This window comes from Notamacropus eugenii, chromosome 3 (genome assembly GCF_028372415.1).
Source record: "Notamacropus eugenii isolate mMacEug1 chromosome 3, mMacEug1.pri_v2, whole genome shotgun sequence".
NCBI classification, from domain to species: Eukaryota; Metazoa; Chordata; class Mammalia; order Diprotodontia; family Macropodidae; genus Notamacropus; species Notamacropus eugenii.
In genome coordinates this window covers 204824296-204850680 of record NC_092874.1, presented here as the reverse complement: position 1 = coordinate 204850680, position 26385 = coordinate 204824296, and the positions used below count along the sequence as shown (strand labels likewise).

The 26385-nt window shown below is 34.6% G+C and overlaps 1 protein-coding gene across 11 annotated transcripts in view; it reads right to left on the bottom strand.

Moving 5' to 3' along the window:
* ERC1 (ELKS/RAB6-interacting/CAST family member 1) overlaps positions 1 to 26385 on the bottom strand; it is a 406669-nt gene that overhangs the window by 150825 nt on the left and 229459 nt on the right. For 7 of the 11 annotated variants that reach the window (XR_011977073.1, XR_011977072.1, XM_072654117.1 and 4 more), the window contains 2 exons: positions 23192 to 23323; positions 13474 to 13634 (listed from right to left, as the gene is read on the bottom strand). Coding sequence is in view for 7 of the 11 variants with exons in the window: in XM_072654117.1 (XP_072510218.1) it covers positions 13474 to 13634; positions 23192 to 23323 (293 nt within the window). In the remaining 4 variants the exon portion in view is untranslated. The remainder of the gene's footprint in view (positions 1 to 13473; positions 13635 to 23191; positions 23324 to 26385) is intronic. The other 4 variants (XR_011977074.1, XR_011977075.1, XM_072654121.1 and 1 more) reach the window with 1 other exon arrangement.

Genomic DNA, 26385 nt, shown 5'->3' with positions numbered 1-26385 from the left:
AGACCACTGGTACATGGAGCAGCACTGGAGAAGAACTGAGCATTTCCCTCCAAACAGTCCCAAGTTAAAACTTCTAATTATCAGCATCCTAAGAAAATATTTTGGGAGTAGGCACTTATCTCATAGTTTGTGAGTGATAATTATATAATTAGATGCTTTTTAACAGATAGAAATTTTCAAAAAAATTTCCAACAAGCACTCAATAATCTAATGAACAAAATAAAACTAAAGGAAAACTGACTAGAATATGAATATTTGTTCGAGCTAAGAGATGAGACCTCTCTCTCGTCACTTGTAATAATTTACATAATTTTTCAATCAGATTAAACCATAATACAGAACTGATTCCTAACAAGGTAAGATCTTTATTTTTCCAAGTCAATGGTGAAAAAAAATCTAATTTCCATAACTTTTCTTCTTTCTAGCAGTTCTTAACTAAATTAATTGAAAATACAAAAATGCAAATAAAATAGTCAGAGGAAAAAAAAAAGACATGAAATACAACCTCAGACTGAGTAGTGAGGATACAAAACCCCTATGTGACCACCTTTCCAGAAAGCCAGAAGCTAAAAGAAACTATTTTCATTCATTCCTTTTTCAACTTTAATGGGTTGAGCAATTACTGCACTGAACAAGCTCTTTTAACACTTGGTGTACTTTTCAGCAGTCCATTACTCTCCCAGATTTGTCATGGCTCATTTAAATGGTACAGAAAACTCCCTCTACGAAGCTGTTCTTAGGGTTCACTGAGTTTGAGATGTGAGATATGGAGGTGTTTATCATGAGGTACAATGGAACTATGAAGAAGAGTAACAAGAGCAAGCTGGAAAAAAGGTTTTTTTTAAGAGAAAAAAAGTGGGAAGGAAAAAAGCAACTTCTGTAAGATAAAAAAAAAACAAAACATTTGGATGAATATGGATGTATTAAAGAGAAGCAATGACCCATCTGACAAATACTATATAAATAATAACCCCATAACAAATAATCTCTAAAAGGAAGACAAGAGAGTAAAGGACAGACCCTTGTCACCATGATTCTGGGACAATCTAATTTAATATAATAACGTAGTCTATAGACCAATTATTCTAATCTATCCCATCCCAGAAGCAATGAAACGAATCCTAGAATTGATTCTTTGTATAAAGGGTTGGCATGGTAGCAGTCTAACCAGGCAAAAATGAAAACATAGGCTATGAGTTCTTTACTGAAATAAAGGAGTGAGTACATATTCAGGGCAGCTAGGTGAAGCAGTGGACACATTGTCAGCCCTGGAGTCAAATCCAGCCCCAGACACTTATTAGATGGGGGACCTTGGACAAATCAATTAACTGCTATTTGACTCGATTTCCTCATCTGTGAAACAGGTGCCATCTTAGGAACCACCTCTCAGGGTTGTTGTAAGGATCAAACAAGACAAATGTAAAGCATGTAGCACAGTGTCTGCCAGACAGGAGACACTATATAAATGTTAGCCATTATGATTATTATATTGAGAAGTGGAGAAGGGTAGGACTGAGAAGAAGAGAGAAGAAATAACAGAAAATGTAAAATAAAAATGTCTGATGCTGGAGCTTGTATATGTTCAATCTCTATGCACAAATTCAAGCTTCAAATATCATTTTACCATGAAATGTCAGCACATATTGATCAGTTATTAGGTTTTTTCACAGCTGATCATCCTTATAATATTGATGTTACAGTATAAATTTTTCTCCTAGTTCTGCACTTTATAGTAAGTGAATATAAGACTTTCCCGGTTTTCTGAAACTGTCCCTATTAATCATTTCTTATAGAACAAAAGTATTTCATCACATTCATATACCATAATTTGTTTAGTCGTTCCCCAATTAAAAGACATTCTCTCAGTTTAAAATTCTTTGCCAACTCAAAAAGAGCTATTATGAATATTTTTGTACATATGGGCTTTTTTCCTAGTTCTTTAATCTCTTTCAGGGTACAGAAGAAGTAAAAGTATTGCTAGGTCAAAGGATATGCAGTATTGAACAATTTTCTGGGCACAGTTCCAAATTGCTTTGCAGAATGAATGGACCAGTTCACAACTCCATTAAAGGTACATTAGTGTACCCATTTTCCCACATACCTTCAAGGATTTTTCATTTTCCTTTTCTGTCATGTTAGCTAGTCGGATGGGTATGACAGGGTAATATAGAGCTGTTTTAATTTGCATTTCTCTTAATTATCAGTGATGTATTGTATTTTTCCATATGACTACTGACAGCTTTGACTTCTTCCTCTGAAAGCTGCCTGTTCATACCCTCTGATCATTTATTTATCAATGGGGGAATGGTTTTTATTCTTAAAAATTTGGCACAGTTCTCTATATCTTTTAAGAAATGAAACCTCTATCAAAGAAACTTTCTGTAATTTCTTCCCTTATTTGCTACTTTTTATACAATTTTGGCAGTGTTGGTTTTGTTTGTGAACAATTTTCTAATTTTATGTCGTTAAGTTAACCACTTAACATCTTGTGAACCTTTCTATCTTTTGTTTGGTATGACTTCTTTCCCTATCCACAGATCTGACAGATAATTTCTTCCATGTTCCACTAAGTTACTTGTGATACCAGTTTTTATGTCTAAATCAAATAACCATTTTGAGTATATATTGGGATGTGGTGTGACATGTTGGTCTCTGCTAGACTACTTTCCAGTTATAGCATTTTTGTCTAATACTGAGTTCTTGTCTCAATAACTTAGGTCATTGGATTTAACAGACACTAGATTACTGTGCTCATTTACTTCTGTATAATGCGTACCTAATCTGTTCCACTGATCAACCTCTCTATTTCTTATCTGGTACCAAATTGTTTTAAGGATTACAGCTTTGTAATATACTTTGAGATCCGATACTGCAAGGCCCCCTTCCTCTTCATTTTTTTTCATTAATTCCCTTGATCATTTCGACCTCTTTTTCTCCAGATCAATTTTATTATTTTTTTTTTCTAGCTCAATAAAGAAATTCATTGGTAGTTTGATTGGTATGGCACTGAATAAGCAAATTAAACAGCGATGCTACTTTTATCATATTGTTTTGCCCTATTCATGAGTAATTAATATTTCTCCAATTATTTCAGTCTGCCTTCACTTGTATGGAGCTTATTTTTGTAACTGTAATCAAATAGTTTGTATGTATCTTGGCAGGTAGACTTCTTAGTACTTTATATTCTCTATAATTATCTTAAACAGAATTTCTCTTTCTGTTTCTGGGTCTTGTTGGTAATATGTAGAAATACTAATGATCTGTGCAGATTTATTTTATATTCTGCTACTTTGAGAAAGTTGTTTCATCTAGTTTTTTAGTTGTCTCTTTAGGGTTCTTTAAGTACTCAATTATATCATCTTCAAATAATAATAGTTGTGTTTCCTTACTACGTTTACTTCTTCAATTTATTTTTCTTATCTTACTGCTATAGCTAGCATTTCTAATGCAATAAAGAATAATAAAAATGATAATGGACACTCTTGCTTCACCCATGATCTTACTAAAAAGGTTGCTAGAATTAGAAGTAATGTTTGCTCTTGGTTTAAATAGATGACTATTTTAATTCCTATCTAATACTTTCAATGTTTTCCAGTGTTTTTCTTAAAAGGAATGAGTTTTTTATTTTTTCAAAAGCTTCTTCTACATCTATAGAAATAATCATCTTGTTTTTTAAAATTAATATAGTCAATTATGCTTATGGTTTTCCTAATATATAGAGGTAGCCCTTATATTTTTGGTATAAATAGATTTTGGTCATAATATATGATCTTTGCAATATATTGCTGTAATCTCACTGCTAGTATTTTATTTATATTATTACACCAATATTCATTAGAAAAATTGTCTAGTTTTCTTTCTCTGTTTTCACTTTTTGGCTTAGGTACTGAGAAAAAAATTGATGTCATAGAAGGAATAGTAGGACCCATTCTTTATCTATTTTTCCAAATATTTTATATAACACTGGAATTAATTGTGGCAGATAGGTAGCTGGCTAGTGGATACAGTGCCAGACCTAAATCAGAAGGGCATGAATTCAAATATGGCCTCAAACTAGTTGTGTGACCTGGGCAAGTCAAACTCACTTAACCTTATGTGCTTCAGTTTCTTCCTCTGTAAAATGAGCTGGAGAAAGCACCAAATGTGATTATGAAGAGTCAGACATGATTAACTGGCTAATCAACCACAACTGGGAATGTCCCACAGATGTTTGGTAGAATTTACCTGTAAATTCAACTGATTCTGGATTCTTTTTTTCTTATGAAGCTCATTTATGGCTTGTTCAATGTCTTTTTTCTTAGACAGGATTCTAATTTCAGTTCTGTTAATGTAAGCAATTTATATTTTTAAGAAATATTCAACCATTTCATGTAGATTGTCAGTTTTATTGGAATAAAGTTGGGCAAAACAGCTCCTAATAATATATTTTTTAAATTTTATCTTCATTGGTTGTCAATTCCCCCTTCTCATTTTGGATAATCATCATTTGGTTTTCTTTTTTAAAATCAAACTGGCCATTACTAAATGTATTTTCTTGTTTTGTGTGTCATCATCATCCCTTTCCTCCCCCATCCCTTCTATAGCTCTTAATTTCATTTATTAGATTCAATGGTCGTTAGGGGCAGCAAGGTGGTACAGTGGAAAGAGTCCCTAGCCTGGACTCAGGAAGATCTGAATTCAAATCTGGCCTCAGACTGTTATTAGCTATGTGGCTGTAGACAAGTCACTTAGCCTCTGTTTGCTCATCAGCAAAATGGGGATAATAACAGTGCCCACTTGTCAGGCTTGTTTTGACAAACAAATGAGATAATAAATGTAAAGTGCTGAACACAGAGTCTGGTTCATTATATAAATGTTAGTTAATACATTAATTTCAATTTTATCAATCCTTTGATTTTCAGGTTTATATTTCAATGTTTAATTGAAGGGGTTAATTTGCTGTTTTTCTGGGGGTTTTTTAATTGTATGCATAACTTGCTGATCTGCTCTTTCTCTTTATTAGTGTAAATGTAAGAAAAAATTTTCACTAAGAATTTCTTTGGTTACTACAAATTTTAGTCCAGTGTTACTATCTTTAGCAGCATGGCACCGAGAGGAGGACCTGAGCAGGCCTTAGGGGCAGAATCCCCAGCAGCAGTGGCAGAGGTTTGCAGATCCCTCAACCCACAGATGCCAAAGGTCAGTGAGAGGGTTTTTTCAGCTGGCTGAAAAGGGAGCAGGGTCTCCCCATAGCCTGGCCTCAGGTAGCAGAGGCACAGGTCGAATTGGGCTGTAGGAGCTCCCAAAGCAGCCATATCCAGTTGGACTGTAAAGCCCCTGGGGGAATTAAGCAGCTGATCTTTATCTCACACTGAATGGCAGCCCTGCCCCTGCCTAAAGCCCCTGAGGGAATGGAGCAGCTTATCTGAATCTCAGCCCCCAGTGTTGGCGTGGTAGAATTGGAGGTCAGGTAGTTGTGGAGAGAAAACTCTACTACTCAAAGATTCTGGGCACAAAAGTTTCTTGTTGCTCCCAGACCAGTGTACACACTTGATTGTGCCACCTTGGAGGAACTGAGATCTTACAGATCCCCAGAGTATTATCCTACTCTTGACAAAGGACCAAAAGTCAAGTAACTGGTTGGGAAAATGCCCAAAAAAGGAAAAAAAAGTAAGACTATAGAAGGTTACTTTCTTGGTGAACAGATATCTTCTCCCATCCTTTCAGATCAGGAAGAACAATGCTTACCATCAGGGAAAGACATAAAAGTCAAGGCTTCTGTATCGCAAGCATCCAAAATAAATATTCAATGGGCTTAGGCCATGGAAGAGCTCAAAAAGGATTTTGAAAATCAAGTTAGAGAGGTGGAGGAAAAATTGGTAAGAGAAATGAGATGCAAGAAAATCATGAAAAGGAAGTCAACAACTTGCTAAAGGAGACCCCCAAAAAATGCTGAAGAAAATAAGACCTTTAAAAATAGGCTAACTCAACTGACAAAAGAGGTTCAAAAAGCCAATGAGGAGAAGAATGCTTTCAAAAGCAGAATCAGCCAAATGGAAAAGGAGGTTGAAAAACTCACTAAAGAAAATAGTTCTTTAAAAATTGGAATGGAACAGATGGAGGCTAATGACTTTATCAGAAAACAAGAAATCACAAAACAAAACCAAAAGAATGAAAAAATGGAAGATAATATGAAATATCTCACTGGAAAAACAACTGACCTAGAAAGTAGATCCAGGAGAGATAATTTAAAAATTATGGGACTACCTGAAAGCCATGATCAAAAAAAGAGCCTAGACATGCTCTTTCATGAAATTATCAAGGAAAATTGCCCTGATATTCTAGAACCAGGGGGAAAAACAGATATTGAAAGAATCCACCAACCACCTCCTGAAAGAGATCCAAAAAGAGAAACTCCTAGGAACATTGTAGCCAAATTCCACAGTTCCCAGGTCAAGGAAAAAATATTGCAAGCAGCTAGAAAGAAACAATTCAAGTATTGTGAAAATACAATCAGGATAACACAAGATCTAGCAGCTTCTACATTAAGGGATCGAAGGACTTAGAATATGATATTCCAGAAATCAAAGGAACTAGGACTAAAACCAAGAATCACCTACCCAGCAAAACTGAGTATAATACTTCAGGGGAAAAAAGTGAAATAGAGGACTCTCAAGCATTCCTGATGAAAAGAGCAGAGTTGAAAAAAAAATTTGACTTTCAAACACAAGAATGAAGAGAGGCATGAAAATGTAAACAGGAAAGAGAAATCATAAGGAACTTACTAAGGCTGAACTGTTTACATTCCTACATGGAAAGGCAACATTTGTAACTCTGAAACTTCTTTTTCAGTATCTGGGTAGTTAGTGGGATCACACACACACACACACACACACACACACACACACACACACAGAGCACAGGGTGAATTGAATAGGATGGGATCATATCTAAAAAAAAATGAAATTAAGGGGTGAGAGAGGAATATATTGGGAAGAGAAAGGGAGAAATGGAATAGGGCAAATTATCTCTCGTAAAAGAGGCAAGTAAAAGACTTTTCAGTGGAGGGAAAAAGGAGGGAGGTAAGAGAGAAAACATGAAGCTTACTCTCATCACATTTCAACTCAAGGAAGGAATAAAATGCACACTCATTTTGGTATGAAAACCTATCTTACAATACAGGAAAGTGGAGGAGAAGGGGATAAGCAGGGTGGGGGGAATGATGGAAGGGAAGGCAGTGGGAGGAGGGAGCAATGGGAAGTCAACACTCTTGGGGAAGGACAGGATCAAAAGAGAGAATAGAAGCAATGGGAGACAGGATAGGATGCAGGGAAATAGAGTTAGTCTTACACAACATGACTATTATGGAAGTCATTTGCAAAACTACGCAGATATGGCCTATATTGAATTGCTTGCCTTCCCAATGGGGATGGGTGGGGAGGGAGGAAGAGAGGTTGGAACTCAAAGTTTTAGGAACAACAGTTGAGTATCGTTCTTGCATACAACTAGGAAATAAGAAATACAGGTAATGGGGTATAGAAATTTATCTTACCCTACAGAACAAAAGAGAAGATGGGGATAAGGGAAAGGAGGGATGTTAGAAGGGAGGGCAGATTGGTGATAGGGGTAATTAGAATGCTCAGTGTTTTGGGGTAGAGGGAGGGGAGAAATGGGGACTCAAATTTGGAACTCAAAAATTTTGTGGAAATGAATGTTGAAAACTTAAAATAAATTTTAAAAAAATTTCTGACTGTTCTTATAATTTGTTCTTTGAGCTACTTTAGGATTAGGTTACTTAGTTTCCAATTAGTTTCTAATCTATGCTTCAAAGGCCTTTGATTGAATGAAAATTTTTTTTGGTATTATGGTCAGAAAAGATACATTTAATATTTCAACATTGCTTCATGTGCTTTTGGAGTTTTTGTGGTTAATTTTTGTGAATGTGTTATACATAGCTGAGAAAGATGTATACATCTTTCTATTCTCATTCAATACTCTCTGAGGTCTAGCATACATACTTCTAAAAAATTCTGTCCCTCACCCCTTCTCTTAACTACTTTTTCTCCTACATCCCTGTTGGGTAAGATTAATTTCTGCACCTAACTCTGTGTGTGTGTGTGTGTGTGTGTGTGTGTGTGTGTGTGTGTGTGTGTGTGTGTGTATTCATCTCTCATTAAATTAGTTTCAATGAAGAATAATGCTTAAGTGTTGCCCACTGCCCCTACACATCCCCCTCTCTATTATATAAATTCTTTCATTTATCTAACATATTATCCAACATCCTTCCTCTCCCTTTTCCTTGTTCCCAATGCCTCCCTCCTTCTCATTCTTACATTCATCTTTTGAGATCACCCAAACATAACACAACTCTATACTTACTCTCTAAGTAGAATCCTTCAAACAAACCTAGTGATGATAAACTTCTCATGGGTTACATGTATCATCTTCCCATATAGGAATATAAACAAGTTAACCTTGTTTAGTTCCTTATGACTTCTCATTCATATTTACCTTTTTCTTGAGTCTTGTGTTTTAATGTCACATTTTCTATTCTGTGGTTTTCATTTGAAATACTTGAAAGTCCACTGCTTAATTAAATATCTAGTTTCCCCTTGCCGGATTATACTCAATTTTACTGGGTAGGTTATTCATGGCTGTTATCCTACATCCAAGCCCTCTACTCCTTTATAGTGGTAGTTGCTAAATCTTGTGTGATCCTTACTATGAAGTCTTTCTTTCTGATTGCTTACATTATTTTCTTCTTTACTTAGCAATGCTAGATTCTGGATAACGTGTCTAGGAGTTTTCTTTCAGGAAGTGACTAGTGGCTTTTTTCAATTTCTACTTTGCCCTCTGTTCTAAAGACATCTGGGAAATTTTCTTTTCAAATATGAGATTCTAAGTGTTTTTGTTCATGGCTTTCAGGAAGTCTAATAATTATTAAATTGTCTCTCCCTATGAAACATTTTCTTCTATTTATTCCATTCTTTCCACTTTGTTTTATTGTTTTTTGATGTGTCATGCAGTCATTAGCTTCCACTTCGACAATTTTAATTTTTAAGGAGTTATTTTCTTCTGGGAGGTTTTAAAATTTTTTGCTATTTGGTTAATTCTGTTTTGAAGAAGTAATTTTTTTCGTTTTTTTTGTGGGGGAGGGGTACTTCTTTTATCATTTGGCCAATGGAGTTATTTTTTTTGTAGCTCTTTTACCAAGCTGTTAATTCTCTTAATAATTTTCTAATACAATGGTCATTTCTTGTCTCATTTTTCCTCTACCATACTTGTTTGATTTTTAAATTTTTTTTTGCTCTTTTTAAAAAACCTTTCTTTCAATTTTCTAAGAACTGTTGATGAATTTGTGTCCAATCTGCACTTTTCTTTAAAGCACTGCTTTTATGTGTTTTCAAATCACTAGCTTCTTTTGTGTTTGTGCCTATTCTTTTTTTTTTGTTTTCTCATTTTCCTAGCCTCCTTCTCAACTTTGGACTTTATGCTAATGTTAGCTTCTGCTTGCTTCTCTATATGTTTGGGGGTGGGGAAGTGTTGAGGATGGGAGGGGCTTCTGGCCTGAGTTTCAGCTCAGTCTAGGGGCCTTTAAGCTGTTGATATTTCCAAGTGGTATGATTCAGGGAGAAGTATGCTCACTACTCTCTTGGTCTACTTTCTGCAAATTTCTGACTAGGATTCAGTCTGTTAACCTGTATATAATTTAGTTTCAGTAGATTGCTACTGGATTCGATCACAGTTAGCCTGTAGGTTTTGGTTTTGGTTTCCTGCCCTCACATCTACGGATCTAAGGAGTAGATCCACTTTGTTCTTAGGATCAGAGCCATATAGCTAACCTACTTTTTGCTCCTTACACAAGTAGGGCCCCGACTGCTTCTCACAACCACAACTGTTCCTCTCTGCCCTGGAATCATGACCCAGAATTGGGTAAAGGATAAGAGATTTGCTAGCATAGGGGTTCCCTGACATCTCTTTCTGCCTAGATGTTCAGCCTTTTTACTGTTCCTGGCTGTTTGGCTGCTCCTTACTGTAGCTTCCACCTGTTGCTGCACTGTGTTGTGCTCCCAGTGAACAATCCACTCCAGTGTCTACAGACCTGTCTATCTTCCTAAACTGCCCTAGGCTGGAAAATGACTCCCTGTGACTTTTTCTTGTCTTTCCTCCTCAGAATTCAGTTTGAAATACTTTCTAGGTCACTGTAAAGGAGGTTCAGGGGGAGGTCAGGCAAAATTGCAACCTCTCACTCCACCCTCTTGACTCTGTTTTCCCACTGGTCTTTGCTAGAGATGAACCAATTCCTAGCTGAACAACTAACTGATATTTTGCAGATAATTTGGTCTGCCAATACACATTCTAAGGAGAATTTGAGCTTGCTTCCGGTGGCACTGGGCTTTCACTGGTGTTGAAAATAAACTTTCTGCTACCATGTGAGGCACCACAGTAGGCTGGGGAGCAGAGAAGAGAAGATAAACTTCCTTCAAGAATTAGTTCAAACTTTACAAGAGGCTTTCCCTAGTGTACTCTAACTTCCCCATGTTTCCCTCAGATTGCCTTCCATTTACACTGCATCTATCTTCCATTTACATAGTTATATACAAGCTATCTCCCTCATTAGAATTGGAACTCCTTGAAAATGGGAACCATGTTTGACCCTTTCTTTGTATCCTCAGAGCTTAGTATAGTGCCTGCCAAGGAGTTAATGCTTAATAGTACTTGGTGACTAGATATAAGATTCAGAAGACAGAGAAAAAGAATCAAATTGAGAGACATAAACAATTCCAGAAAAAGAAAATAAATATGGAGAGACAGAAGGGACCCCATGTACATGTATCCATTATGTATATATTAACAAGCCCCTGACATGGTGGTTTTGCTCAATTACTTGTCAGTAAAATGGATATAAGATGCATAATTTTAAGTTACTATGAAATTCACATACGCCTGAGATATTCCTTCCCACACATCAACTCTTGGGATAATCAAATTTATAGGTCGATAAAAAAATGTTTTCTTAAAAATAAAAAGTATAATTTTTTTAAGCTACATAGTTTTGCAATGGGTATGCCAGGAATGAGTAGCACTGCAACAGAAACCTGGATGGAGGATTAAGGAATAGGGACTCATCCAGATCTCTTGATAGCAGACCTCATAATTTAAATTGTTTCTTTTCATTTAGCTAAGTTTTTGCTTTATGATATTTTTTAAAGGATAAAAGATAAGATAAATAACCACGACACAAAGAGGAGGGGATGTAATGTTGGCCCTGCCAATAAAAATGTTCCTTTTCTTTTGAGTACTGGCTAAACAACAAAAATGTTTCTAATAAACCACTGTCAGGCTCAGTTTATTACTGAGGTAAATAGTTGAATGACTCTCAAAATTTAGGGCAATCATTTATTTGTATAATACTGCTCAAAAAATTACAATCATAAAACTGAGAGATGTGGAAAACAGTCACATTCTCTACCCACACACTTGTATCTCATTTCTTCACCAAATCTGAGCAGGATATTCCACAACAGGTTATTTTTCTAGTCTTTAGTTTAGCCTTACATTTACCAAGTATGGACAAAAGTGACCAGAACTTAAATATACTTTCAGACTTTTCTTTGATATAATTTCAAACTTTCTCCATTAACAAAAAGTGGAATCACACTAGGACTTTAACATCACAATATTTGATGAGCTACAACAGGAAGCAGAAATGACACTAAAGAAAACATAGACAATAAGGAGTGGCTGGACCAGATCAAGCCTCTGAGGGAAATGACACAATGCTGAGCCTGAGGAATGAATTTTTTGGGTTATTTTAAAGAGAGGGAGTCAGAAAAACATCACGTATATTAGTGGTACAAAAAAAAAGAGGATTATGAAAACATAAATAGCTTCATCACCACCTCTCAGTAGTCTCCTCTTCCTCTGACTTGTGCTGAATTATTCTTTCACTTCATGGCATTGTGTACAGAATAGAGAACAAGAAGCTGCATCTTTCTCACAAGATATGCCTCATTAGCCTTTGCTGAGAATTTCCCATCAGTTAACTCCAACAACAAGCATTTATTTTAACTGACACATTCTTCCGATCTCTAATCTCTTGACACCTGGGATGATTTCCCTCCACCATTTTAGATAGTTTTTCTTTGTTTTACATTTTATCTCTTCCTTCCACTATAGTACATTCAGCAGGTAGATCTCAAAAAGTAAATACTACTTTAAAATCGAGTGTCTCTCCAACCACTCAATTTTTTTTTAAACCACATCTAAGATTAATAAAAGGAATAAAAGGAATTGCCAACTATTAAATCCAGCATTAACAAAGATTGAGCAGTCAAGTGTAGTGAACAAATCCTAGATATCGATTTTGAAGACTGAATTTATAAATACATTGAATTTTTAAACTTAAAATATAAATGTTTTCATTTGGAAAACAGTAATAAAATATTTAAATTACTTAATTCAAAAGTAGTTCTAAGGAACAATAGTACACATGTGCATTAGTATGTAAGGAAATCTGTACCCATAAAATGTTACAGAGATGTGAACTATCACTATTACAAATAGTCAAGAAACATGAGTTGTGAAGGAATAAAGGTAAGTCAAGGAACAATATTTTCCCTTGGAAAATGGTAACTGAAATGATGGAAAAAATTGGCATAGGTTCATCATTCATAAAGCTTTCTGGACAAGAGGTTTTTTTTTTCCTCCCAACTCCCTCAGTGACCAAGCAATTTTAAAGATATGTGACCATTGTATAGAATAAATATAATTAGACAGGAGTTTATCAATAAACTACCTAGGGGCATTAGTGCACTGCAAGTTCAATATGTTAGAAGTGTGATGTGACAAACAAAAGAGCTAATGTGACATTGGGTAGCATTGGAAGGTATAATTTTCAGGAAATAAGCAAGTGACAGCTATACTCTTTACTGGTCAGATTATACCAGAAGTATCATCTTCTGTTCTGGGGGGAACAGTTTAAAATGGACATTGATAAGCTAGGCAATGAAGATGTGGAAAAGACCTTGAGTCCATGTTACATGAGGATCAGTTTAAGGAACTTGAGACTTTGGGCCTAGAAAAGAGATTTGATAGAAGTCTTCAAGAATGTGAAGAGCTTTCATGTAGAAGAGGGATTTCCCTGTTTGGTTCAAGAAAGCAGAACCAGAAACAATGGATACAAATCTCAAAGCAGCAAATTCAAGCTTGAGATAAAGAAAAATGTTCTGACAAACCCATTCAAAAATGGAATAGGCTGCCTTAGGGGGTAATCCATTACAGGAGGTATCCAAGCACAGTCTAAGTCTGGTATTTTATGGTGGGGGGGTCGGGTAGGGGAGGTGGGTCCTCTTAGGTTGACCTAGATGGCCACCACTAACACCACTCCACCTCTAAAATTTTGTAATTAACTAAGTGCTAATGAAAAGGTAAAAGCAATATGAGAAAAGATTTCATGTAAGTATTTGTGTGACTTAAATTATGAATACTTACTTCATCTCCAAGACCTCTTCCAAATGTTTCCTCCTTTCTGCCCGAAGATTGGTCAAATGAGTTTCCTTCTCTGCTAATGACTGCTGAGTGGAAGACAACTTTGCTTTCATGGACTCTAACTCCTGTTTTACCTTTTCCATGGCCAAAAGCAACTCCTCCACCTTGAAGAAACATGGGAATGAGAAAAAAACAGAACAATCATCAAAAAAGATCTAAGTCATGGCAGCAAATGAATGCATAAGAGCTTATGAAATGTGACATAAATCCTGGAAATCCAAATCAAAACTCTAATAAAGACCTAAGATTTCAGACTCACTTAAACAGTCCTTATAGTTAATATAATATCATCTGAAGTTTTAAGTCACAGCTTATAAACAACCAATCATATTTCCTTGTATTTGGGTTAAGTGAACAACAACAAAAAAAAAACCCACAACAACAAACTGTTCCTTTCTTCATCAACCATCCAGGAAACCACACTCTGACACCCTAGAATTGTTTTTAAATTGATAAGAGTGTTAAAAATTTATTTTTGAGGAACCTTCTATAAATCACAGTATAAGTTACAGGATAGAATTAGAGAAGAATGCTCAAATAAGATAACAGAAATAACTATTAATGATCCATCCTTAAAGAAAAAGAAGGTATCAATTAAGAAGCACAAATAAAGGAGGCACTTTTATCCCTTCAAACCAGACTTTTATTGTCTGCTCCATTTTTCCTTTTGAAAAACTACTAGAAACCAGACAGAATGGCATCCCAAATCTGGGCAGCCAGAAACTGTAAGAAACATGAAGAAAAAAAAAATTTTGTTCAAAAGACTAATAGAAAGCAGGAAAGTGGGGAAAGATTAAAAAAAAAAATAATCAAAAACAATCAGAAAGCAGAGTATAGACTTCATGAGCCATTTCCATTTTTTCCACACAATGAAATTTATTCACATTAGAATTTTTCATTTTACTTGGAGGGCAGAATGCAAGATAACCACAAAATACATCTGTTTAGTAACCAAAACAACCTTCCAGTGATCAAGCACTGAGCCAACAAGTTTACTACTTTTTCTTACTAATTTACTCATTTTTGTGGCAATAAACTTTTCTGTAATGAGTGAGGTAATGGGGGTGTGAAGAAGGGGTGAAAGAGAGAACATTTAACATTTGCTACTCTACTCCTAGCTAAAATGCAAGATTATACCTCTAACACTAGGGGGACGGCCAGGGGCAGATCAACCACATGAGAAAAATGAATTATTAATAGGATATATGGATTACAACCCCCAATCTTGCTATCTTATCATTTGTAAAGTGGTGGTACTTTTAAAGAATACTGGGGAAAAGTGTGAAGGGTGGACTCTTGGTATCAAAAGGTAAACTACTGAGTGTGAGAACTGATACAGGAAGGCTACATTATAGAACTCATTTTTCTTTGCGCATTAATTGAAAAATTAAATGACAGTCAACATTGTGCTATGAACCAATGTCATCTGAATCTGAATTGCATAAATGTTTGTCAATTCTTTTCATTTTTAATAGTACTCTTCTAAAAGAGATCATATATTGCCTTAGAAAAACTTATTTTTGTTTACAAAAAGCAACTAGAAAAAGTGTAAAATTATCTTGTAGCTAAAAATAGCTCATATTAGTAGCCACAACAATCCAACCACCAACCTGTGTTTCACTGCATAGATTGTGTGGTTAGAAATAAATAAGATCTGAGGAAGTTCACAAATTTGGGGCAAAAAAAAAAGTTTTAAAAGAGATAAGTAAAAGTTCTTGCAGTAGAAGTTCACAGTATATTACATGTATTTAAGTCAGCTTCACCTCAGAAAAAAACACAAAATCAGCAGAAGGGACTGTGGCTATAATTTCACTCACACAGCGAACCCCCATGAGGCCACTCTACATCCTGCCTTCTGCAGAGTTCTCCTTTCTGTAACATGGAGAAGTGAAGGGATTAGTTTAGTATCATCCAATCAGTGTGTCAGAGGAAAGGGACCATGGTAAAACAGTCAGGAAGCTGGCACCAGAGTCAGGAAAATTAGGGTTTTGAGTCTTGCCTCTGAATAAATATGAAGTAATAAATATAATTTATGGAAGGAAGATATCAGCAGGTGAGAGGATTAAAAAAGGCTTTATGTAGAAGGTAAGTCTTAAAGTGAGGGACTCCTTAGGACAGAGGTTATGGCCAGTGCAAAGGCACATGGACAGGAGATGGAGTGCCATTGTGTGAAGAACAAGAAGAGATAGTTTGGCTGAACCACAACAAACAGTATTTAGAGGCAGCTATGCGGTATCATGAATAAAAGCACTAGGTTTGGAGTCAGGATCTTCAATTCCTGTTTCAGATGTTGACTAGCTGTTTCACTATGAGTAGCTGTTTGACCTCTCAGTCTCAGTTTGTCCCTCTGTACAGTAAGGGCCTCCAAAGTACCTTCCAGTTCTAAATCTATGTTCCTGTAAATAATGTATAATGGGACTGGAAAGACAAGACTAGAAGTAGGATGTAAAAGACTTTCAATGTCAAACCGATGAGACAGAATTTTAAGTGTTCAGGAACTGATTCACAAGGCCCCTGGAGGGGAAAGTATCAAAGGCGAGGAGGAAAAAATTTTGGACCATGTTAATAGTCAAAATAAAGCAACTAAAAGATTTTAAATATAATTGACTTACATGGTTATTACATATGACATTTTTATGAGGCTAAACTAAACATAGATAATAGCTATCCTTAAAGACTATATTATTGGTAATGAGATGATATTTCATATGTGATATTCCACAGCAGACTGAATCTTTATCATTAAATGACTGAAAAAATGCAACTATGAAGTATGCTAAGGACTTGAGACATAAGTATAAAAGAAGCAGCAGGAGAGTAGTGTCATAAATAGCCAAAGAGAAGAGTCACCTAGAAGAGGAGGGCAGTGAATGAACAAATGCAGCAGACAGGTAAAGAAGGATTAAGGCTGAGAAAAGACTGTTAGATTTGTCAATTCAGAGACCACTTTAAACTTTAAAAAGAATTGATTCAGTCGAGCGATGACACTAGAAATCAAACTAGCTGAGGCTAGTGGAATGCTTGTGCCTGGGGATTCTGAGCAGCAGTGCATTAAGTGGGTCAGGTGTCCCCACAAACTGCAGCAATACAGTAAGCTCCTGGGAGTAGAGTCACCAGGCTGCCTAAGGAGGAGTAAACAAGTCCAGGCTGGAAAATTAAGCAAGAGAAGGTCCCATGACAATCAACAGTGGCATCGGGCCTCAGAAAGGATGCCGTACTTCTAGCCTGATTGAGAAAGGGAGAACCAGTCTGAAAAAAAAAACAAAACCCAAAAGATAACTAGAGGAAAGGAGGAGGGAAGGTAGTATGTACTTATTAAGTATGATCACGCACTAGGCATTGTACTAAGCATTTATAAATATTATTTCATTTGAAATAATAGTGGTGAAAGTGAGCACTCTTGCTTCACACCAGTTACGTACAGGGAATGCTCCCGGAGCTGCTCCACTCAGTACTATATCAGCTCTTGAATTAAGATAACTACTTTTCAATGTGCTAATGAAAAGACCCTCTCATACCTTTTCCTCAAAGATTTTTCAAGGAAGTTATACTTTTTCTACATCTGCTGATGTAATCACTGTGGGCAGGGAGGATGAAAGGGAGTGTTCATATGTTCATAGTATTGCAGCCTTCCTGCTCTTGAACCAGTCTTGGTAAAAAAAATTCTGCATGCTTGTGATGATGAACTCTGTATACGTATGTGCTGTTTTCTTCCACTGGATGGTATTTTACTTCCTATTTTTGAAACTATATTCACTTTCTTTTGTTGTCCAGTGGTTCAAATAAGTCCAACTCTTTGTGGACCAATACTGTCCATGGGGTTTTCTTGGCAAAAATGCTGGAGTCGTTTGCCATTTCCTTCTCCAGTGGCCTGAAGTAAACAGATTAAGTGATGTGACCTAGATCACACAGTGAGTTAAATGTCTAAGGCAGGATATGAACTCAGCTTTTCATGACTCCAGGCCCAGTGTCCTATCCAATGAGCCACCTAGCTGCCTCTATTAGATAGTACTTCTTACAGATAATATACACAATACACACACACACTTCATATATATACAAATATTCTTGGAACAAAGCTTAGAAAATTTGAAATTATTTAACTTTGAATCTCACCAGGTAAGGGTTATTTAAGTGGGGATAATTCTGACAGATTGTCTTTTCTCCAGAGTTTAAAATATTAATTTAAAAGATATTCAAATAACTGATTTCCTACTGGCCAGTTTAGTTCATTTATAATTTCAAATAGTTGTTTCAATGATGCCACTTCCTGCTCTTTGCAGTAGATTACAAAAGTTTACAAAGATTACAACTCTGAAATTTTGCATATGTTGTCAGATAAGGTAATCCTGTCCCTTAGTTTTAAGAGGGCTCAATGGTGAGTAGGGAAAGTGGTATACAGGAATATAACTTTAACGTAAATAAGAAAAGGCATTAATAAAAAATGTAAAAATATAGCTGTATGGTACAACCTAATAACATTCAAAATTTATTTTCTCTTTACTGCTGTCTCTCATTTTTATGTATTGATTTGCATTTTTCTCACCCATTAAAAAAAATTTAATGTTTTGTCAATTTGCTAGTATTTTCAAAGAAAAATTTGTGTTTTATTTTTCAATAAAACATTTTCATTTTCTATTCTATTTTTTCTACTCTTTAAGTCATAATCTTTTTTAATATTTGCATTCGACTGTTGCTTTATTCCTTTTCTTATGCTTTTAAGGGAATGTTAAATCTATTTATTTTTACTAAATTTGCTTCTAAAAACACTTTTACCTATGTTATATATTTGACCTGTAACATTATTGTTGTAGCTGGTTTTTACATAGTCTATATTGTTTTTTAAAAGCTAGTATAAGCTCTGAGCTCACTCTCTGAACACATATTCATACTTTCAGATAGTGTTCCTAGAATGTGGCTCTGGCAACATCTCTCCTTCAAGGTTCTCAGGGTTCCAGAAGTTTTTACTTCAGGTGTGCTCCAATTGATTTTACACTTTTTAAAACATGATAATTGTCTAATAGAATATTACTTAGTTTCCATGTAGTTTTGTATCTTTTTCTCTTTTTAGTGTTTTTTCTTCTTATTTTGATCTGAAAAATACTGAATATAATTTCTTCCTTTTCAAATGCATAAATCTTTCATATGTTAAATTTTTGTGGGCATTCCATGAGCACTTAAAAATTTTATGTATAAGTTCAAGTATATGTATGTATATATGTAAACATATATAATATGTACATTACTTCTCATACTTAGTTTTCTGTGTGCATCTGAAATTCTATTTTGACTATTAAGTATTTTTATCATTATCTTTGTTTTTGCCACATTCTAATACTAGAAGCTGCCTATTATATTTTGTCTATATCTTTTTATGTAACTGTTAATCGTTTAATGAATTTATCAAATTGTGTGGTGCTTATAAATTAAGGATTGTTACATATCTCATATTCATTTTTTGTTTACCATTAAAATCCTTGCATGCTGTAATGTTTCAATTTATTTATAATTTGAATTCAATTTTATTAAGTATATTACTAAAACTTTTGATTTGTTAAACTTTTTCTCTGCATGATTTATTTTATATGAAATTCTTAATTTTAATCTACACACACACACACACACACACACACACACACATTAAGGATGCTTCCTGCAAACAATGTATCAATGGGTTTTGCTTCTTGATTCATCCTGTCACCATTTTCTTTTCATTAAGACCATTCACAATTGCAAGGAATAAACTAATTTTATCATTTTGTCAGTTTTCATATTGTTCTTGATCTTTTCTGGAGAGAACAAAATCAAGATTAGCCTACTGAAGCCATGAAAACTTGTGAATAAAACAAGGCACACTTTTGATTTTAGTACTGTTTTTTCATTATGCTAATGTTTAACTCTTCTAATTAAAAACAGAAGCGTACTTTTTTCAAATGATAACTCCTTTCCCCCTTTCCCCTTCATTTTTCACAGTAATTGTTTTTCACATATGTTAAATACTTGTTAAATAGTAAGTGAACAAATGAAGAATTAGAGAAACTACAAATGACCACACATATGTAAATGGAAAATAAAATAATGATAAAAAATGGAAATTGAATGAGAAATTATAATAATAACCAAGTATGGAGTCCCCCCAAATATATGAAAATGCACTTTCCTTCATTATTGCTAAGACCTCTTATACGGTTCTAACATATAAGAAATCACCTACTACAGTTTTTCACTGGATTTATCGCTCATTATTCAGTTTGGTGAGAATTATAGTAGCTTGCTTTTTGTTCAGGTAGGCATCTTATTATTACAGAATTTATGAGATGAATTAAGCATATTATATCACTGAATCCAAAACTGAAAAATACATTAAATGCTATGCTAAATGCTAGAGATACAAAATACAGAAGGAGAATGCCTTTGCCCTCAAGAACTTAACATTCTACTGGGGAAATAGGAAGAGACAGATGGTCTGATCAGTTACAAAGATATAAATGAAAAAGTAGATCAATCCATTAATACACCCTTAACAGAATCATTCCAGTGGCTCCATGTGACTTCCAGTATCAGAGATGAAGTCCAACGCTGGGCAGTTAAAGCCCTTCACAGGTCCCTTTCTATCCTTCCAAACTGCTTACACATTACTTTTCTCCACATGCTCTGCACTCTACAATCTAGCTAGCCATCATGTTCTCTTCTCTATTCCTCCCAAATGACACTACATATCTCAACTCTCTTTATGTTTCTATGCTAAATGGAATGTTCTCCTTCCTTCTTCCTCTTCCCCTCAGTTTCCCTGGTTTCTTTTCTCAGATTATTTTCCATCTACCCTGTACATGGCTTGTATATACCTAGTTATTTTCACATTGTCTCTCCCATTTGAATATGAGATCCCTGAATGCAGGGACTATATATTTGTTTGCCTTTCTTTTTATCATCAGAACTTAAGAGCAGTGTCTGACACGTAGCTAAAACTTATGAAATACCTGCTGATTAATGGTGTTTGGATTACAATTACCAGGGAAAGAATTACAAAGGCAGAATTGAGGGTGAGAGAGCACATGTATTCAAGGCTCTAAGAAGTACACAGCTGAGTGGCTTACCTCTTCTCAGCCATAACCTCTGGTAGCATGATTTGGAAGATGGCAGAGCAGGTAGAAAATGGTGGAGGTGTAGATGAAGATGTGTGATCCTAGGGAGGGCAGAACCAAGTGGTTTAGCTCCACCCAAGTATAAACCAAGGTACTGGTATGAATTTTTTGATACGATAATAGGATAAACCTGAGTTCAGATGAAGAAACATGGTCCAATGTTTGAATATCAGCCTGTAAACTAAGATATCATGAATTCTGATCCCAACTCTGCGACGGTGATAACACTGTGCTAGCAATGTGACTTAGCTGATTGTTAAAGGACTATATCAGAACTTATAAAGTCAAATATACATTGTTTCTCAAAGTAGTCATCATTTTATTAGTGATTTCATTAAACTGCGATTAAGTCAAAATATGTTAAAAATTCCTTTTTCAAAATTATCATCAACGTCAGTTGACAAGGTGCAAATGAAAAGTAGTCTTTTTTATGACTTTCCTAGTTATGTATGTTATTTTGCTTTGTTTTTAGAATAAAAAAAGTATTTCTCATTTTGAATACTCAACATATTTATATAACTTACATATAAATTAGCTTTGATTTTTCCCCAAAATTCAATCTACTCTCAAAGAATAAAATTTGTCAAAAGTAAGATTATGAAAGATAGCAATATTGTGGTTATACATGTTTATGGGTGTATATTTATTTATTTCTATTAACAGAATTATTAGGAAGGGGACAATATTGCTTTCAATATATAATTTTTGGTAGGTAGAGATAATATAAATACCCCTACTTACATTGTTTGAAAAATCAAAGATATTTATATTTCAAGAGGTGAACCAATTTCTTCTACAGAATTTTTCTTCTATGTACAGGTGCTACATTTCTGGATTTTAATACAATTTTACTAGAATTATTTTTTCTGAGTCCAAAAGAAAACCCAACCCCAAATGCTGCTTTTTTTTAAAAAAGGATATTTCAGAACTTTGTTGAGAACTGCATCTAAGTAGCACAATAAGGCAAAATACTAGCTTATTAGCATTTACACTGGGATTTTAAGAGAATAAGGAAATAAAAACAAGATAGGGGAAGAGGACAGGGGAATTTCTGAGACAGAAACAAAAAAAGCAATTTCTTCATACCTTGAACCATTTAGAAGCCAAATGATTGGTCTTATGGACTAAATCACTGAATAGCTTCAGACAGGGAGTAGCAGAATAGTAGAAAACAAGATAAATAAGAAAGAAAAGAAAGAAAAAGCATGGTATTAAAAGCAAATTATAACCAGGTCAGGCAATAATAAGCTTGAAAAATAAACACATTCGACAGCAGCATGCAACCAATGTAGTGAAGAGAGAAATACACCTAGAATATAAATAAAACCCATTGTTAAATTTAATAAAATCTATGTTTATGTGAATATCTCTTCAGTGTGAACATTTTCACTAAAGAGTGAAAGGTCAAAAGCAAAGGATAAAAGAAATCTCAAGAAGGAGGAAAAAATTAAGACTTTTTAAAACAAAAGAAAGAACGGGGAAAAAATGAGTGCAACATAAATAAAATGAAATCCCTTTCCAATGTTGGCCCAGTGGCTGCTTACCATCCCTCCAATTACCTAGCCTCAGTTCAACTGGTGCAGAGGAAATTATTCAATAAGGAAACTGGACACAGCATGTGTCTTAGAAGCAGAGCAAGGAAAACCAGTCACTTTGATACCTGATAAATTTCCCTTGGAATGGCTAAAAAAAAAAAAAAAAGTCTTATCATATCTATCATAAGAAAGCATCCTTGTGGTAACATATGTAAGACTGTTTCCAAAATGAACAGTCCTCCTTATTTCTCAACTTGCCGCAAAAGGAAAAAAATCTATAAAAACTATACCAAATATTCCCATCTTTAGGCAGCAAGATCAACTAAACAAATAAAAGCTGATTAAATTCACAAATGTAGTCAACTAAGTAAGAGAAAATTATAACTGATATACAGCCCCTTCAATGAATATGAAAACAATGGCACTTCATTCTTTTTAACTTTTCCTTACTAATTATAATTACCTTTTGAATTACTAATTATAATTACCTTATTAATGAAGAATAGAAAGATGGGGCAGTGGGATAAAAAAAAAATTTTAAATATAAACTGAGAGCCTGAGTTGTTTTAGTGAGTATATAGAATAAAAAATGTAAAAGATATGTTCCTGATCTCAAAGAGCTTACGATGTAATCAATATGAAAATGCATAAAGAATTATTCAAAATGCGGTTCAATGAAAACTCTATTTGAATGTTAAATCAATTTCCATGATTCCAGTAGTTAAGAAGATGCACAAAAACATATGAAACCAATGCCTCAGAGAAGAGTACTGTTACAATCTGACTTAAAGATCTTATGATATATATGTATTTAAATTCCCATACGCTTATGTTAAAGAGATGCTTCACCAACGTCTGGAACACTTATCATATGTTGAGATCTGCAAAATATAAGAAGCTACCTAGAACTAAGAAGTTACCAACTGAATGGCACCTTAAATTCACTGGGCAGAAATGCCAGTGATTTACAAAATAGCAGACCTGTTTTTCAGCACTGGTTCTGGCTGACTCCTCTTGGGCTAGCACCATTTCTCGTTCAGCAGTTATCTGTACACTTTCTCTTAGTGCCTCTTCTAGTTCTTCAATTCTGTCATCCTTCTTACGGAGATTGTCCTGGAAAATGATGGAAGATGGGATAAAGTAGACCAAAAGAAGAGCCTGTTTTTCAAGTGATAATGGCTAAAACAATTCTTTCCTCCCAGAAGCAAATTCATGAGGCAGAAAGAAAGTGTCCATAGAGAAAAGGAAAGAAGGAAAGAAGAAGTAGTAAAGACTGAAGGGACAAATAAGCAAAGCAAGACAAACACTGCATGATCATCTTGCTTGATGCAATACCGCCAATGAAACTGCTTGTGTTAGCATAGATAGCAGAGTTCCTTTATTAAGGAATGGAGACATTATGGAACCCATAATCTGGGTTTATAACAAACTGAAATGGAGCCCGTACAGCTAAACTGAAGGCCCATGTACTATGTTTCTTCCAGGCATGTTAGTAAGTGGAGGTAAAGAAGAGTACAGTCTTAAAGTTTTCATTATTCTCGCAAAAAAATTCTGGCAAATTCATATTTTAAAGAAGAAAATCAGAGATGTTTGGGGAATAGATACTTTCATATGATTCCAGAAAAATCTTTTTGTACATTGATTGAAAACCCCAACTGAAAAGTGAGAGTTTTGGCCTCTGTGTTCCAACACATCACTGACCCTTGAAAATTCTTCATTAGCAGGTAGGTTCATTTGTTCTGAAAGGAATCTGTTTTCAATACCGTGAAGTTATTATTTATTCATAAGAAAGCTGTCAGAAAGTGAAGGAAATTGATCCAAAATCCCAAGATACTAAGATAACTGATCATGAATGAGATTTTGAAAGAAGAATAAGTTAGTTTGAGATAAAGTATACTGAAGGACTGGATTCACTCCACTCAGAGTTACAAGAGGAAACATGTCTCCCAACTTCACTGTCATGCCGGTCCTAAAAGACTGAGAAAATGTGCTACTTCTTAAGATTCAGGAAAAAATGATTTGCTATTTTCAATAATAATGATGGAAGCAAAAGAATGGATGGGATTAAGATCTCTATTTTGTGCAACTCATTAATTTAATTTACTATTTATTTTTACATGTAAAAAAGCAAGATGTGTTTGTCTTCTGAGCCTTGAGCTCCTCCAATCACTTCTAGATAAGAATTTTTCCTATCTGCGGGGCAGGAGGCAGAAACTGAAAGGATGAACATATTTAATGGTTTAATTCTAAAATAAAAAAGATTTTTGTTTACTATTTTTTTCTCAGAATAAGAAAAACTTTAGAATAGTATTTTTCAAACTTAATATTTTAAACTTTTTAAAAAAACATATTACTCTTCTTCAGAGTTGAAAGTAGAACTAAATGAAAAAAAAACTGGGAAGAGGATAAGAATGTAATTAATGAAAGAGTTCAATCTCCTCAAATACCTCTTTAACTGATAGCCTTGTCAACAATAACATGAAATGTGGAAATTTAATACAGTTTTTTAAAAACAAATTATTTCCAAAGATCCAAATGCTAACAGTTTCTTTCATTAAAATTTTATCTTTATGAACGCACTTTTTTTTTTTTTTAAACTTAGACATGGTATTGTAGGAGCACCTAGGTAAACACATCAGGCTAACTCAACAAAACTTAATTTGCTCGTTGTATGGGGTAAGAAATGATTTAGAGAGCTAGTAATTTGTGAAGAATTACTAGAAAAGTGATTGGTGAATTGCTAAAGAAGTATCACAGAAGTCTAAAAGATGGAAACTGTAAACTGACATGCTATGTTTACATAAACCAGTGATTAAGGTCAGTTCATAGTTCAGTTCGTAAAGAAAGTCCATTTGATTGAATGAAAGTCCTTTGACTACACTGATAAAAATCAGTTTCAAAAGTTTTTTTCCCCACATTAAGAAAAAGAACAAATGCCACCAGAAATAAAAAAAGGCAAAAAAAGGGAGAGGAGGAATAAAATGATACACATTTATTATGCAAATGATATAAATCCTTTACTTAAAGTGAGTGGCAGTAGACATTTTCAGTGAATTAAAGTAAGTCAGACTAATCACAAAGCAACACTGATGACAGAGACCTTCCTCAGAATACGATAGGAAGAAAAACTCAATTTTAAAAAAAAGACTTTGCTATTTTGTTTTTTGGACACTTAATAACAAACCTACTAAGTGAAACAACAGAGTTTTCTTTTCCTTTTGTTTACTTTACACTTACACCTTCCTTCTAACCCAAAGACATAGGGAGATAATTCCAAAAATGGGACAGCTAAGTGGAGCAGTGGATATAGTGCTGGGTCTAAAAATCAGGAAGACATCTTCTTGAATTCAAATCTGACCTCAGCTGTGTGACCCTGGGCAAGTCACTTAACCCTGTTTGCCTCCAGTGCCTCATCTGTAAAATGAGCTGGAAATAAAATGGCAAACCACTTCAGCATCTTTGCCAAGAAAATCTCAAATAGGGTCATGAAAAGTTGGACATGATTAAAATGTCTGAATAACCAGAAAGGTACAGAAATAAAAAGTGTAACTTTGTGATACAATAATGGTGTCCCCAGACAATTTTTTTTAATTGATTGCTTACTCTTCCAGTGCAAAATGAGCATCTATTTCATACGGAGTTTTATTTGAATATGCAACAGCTTTAAAAAAAAAAACCCTAATATAAAAGAACCCTACAAAAAGAAAAGGTCTTAGGAGAAAGATAAAATTTCTGATTTTAAAACAGGTTTCTGGTGACATATTAGTAGTCTCATATTTCGTATATTCACCTGTAAATGAAGATTTCACAATCAAAGAAAAATCATTTGTACTTCTTGGTGAATCCTGTAAACTAAAAAAGACACTGGCAAGCCACCTATAACAATGGGCATCATATTGCTCTGGAAACAAATAATGACAAAGATGCACTGGACCTTGGAAATTACTTCATGAAACACTTCTGCATGAGGAAATTGAGACTCAAGGGATTTTAAATTATTTACCTACTGTAATATCTACTTAGCACACATGACAAATCTACCAAAAGTTAAGCAACAATGTGGTAACAAAAATGACTCTGGTATTACAGATTACTGTCAATAATACTGAGAAAATATTTTGAATAAAACTTCATTAAAGAAAACCTAGAAATAATTCACAATATAAACATCAGAT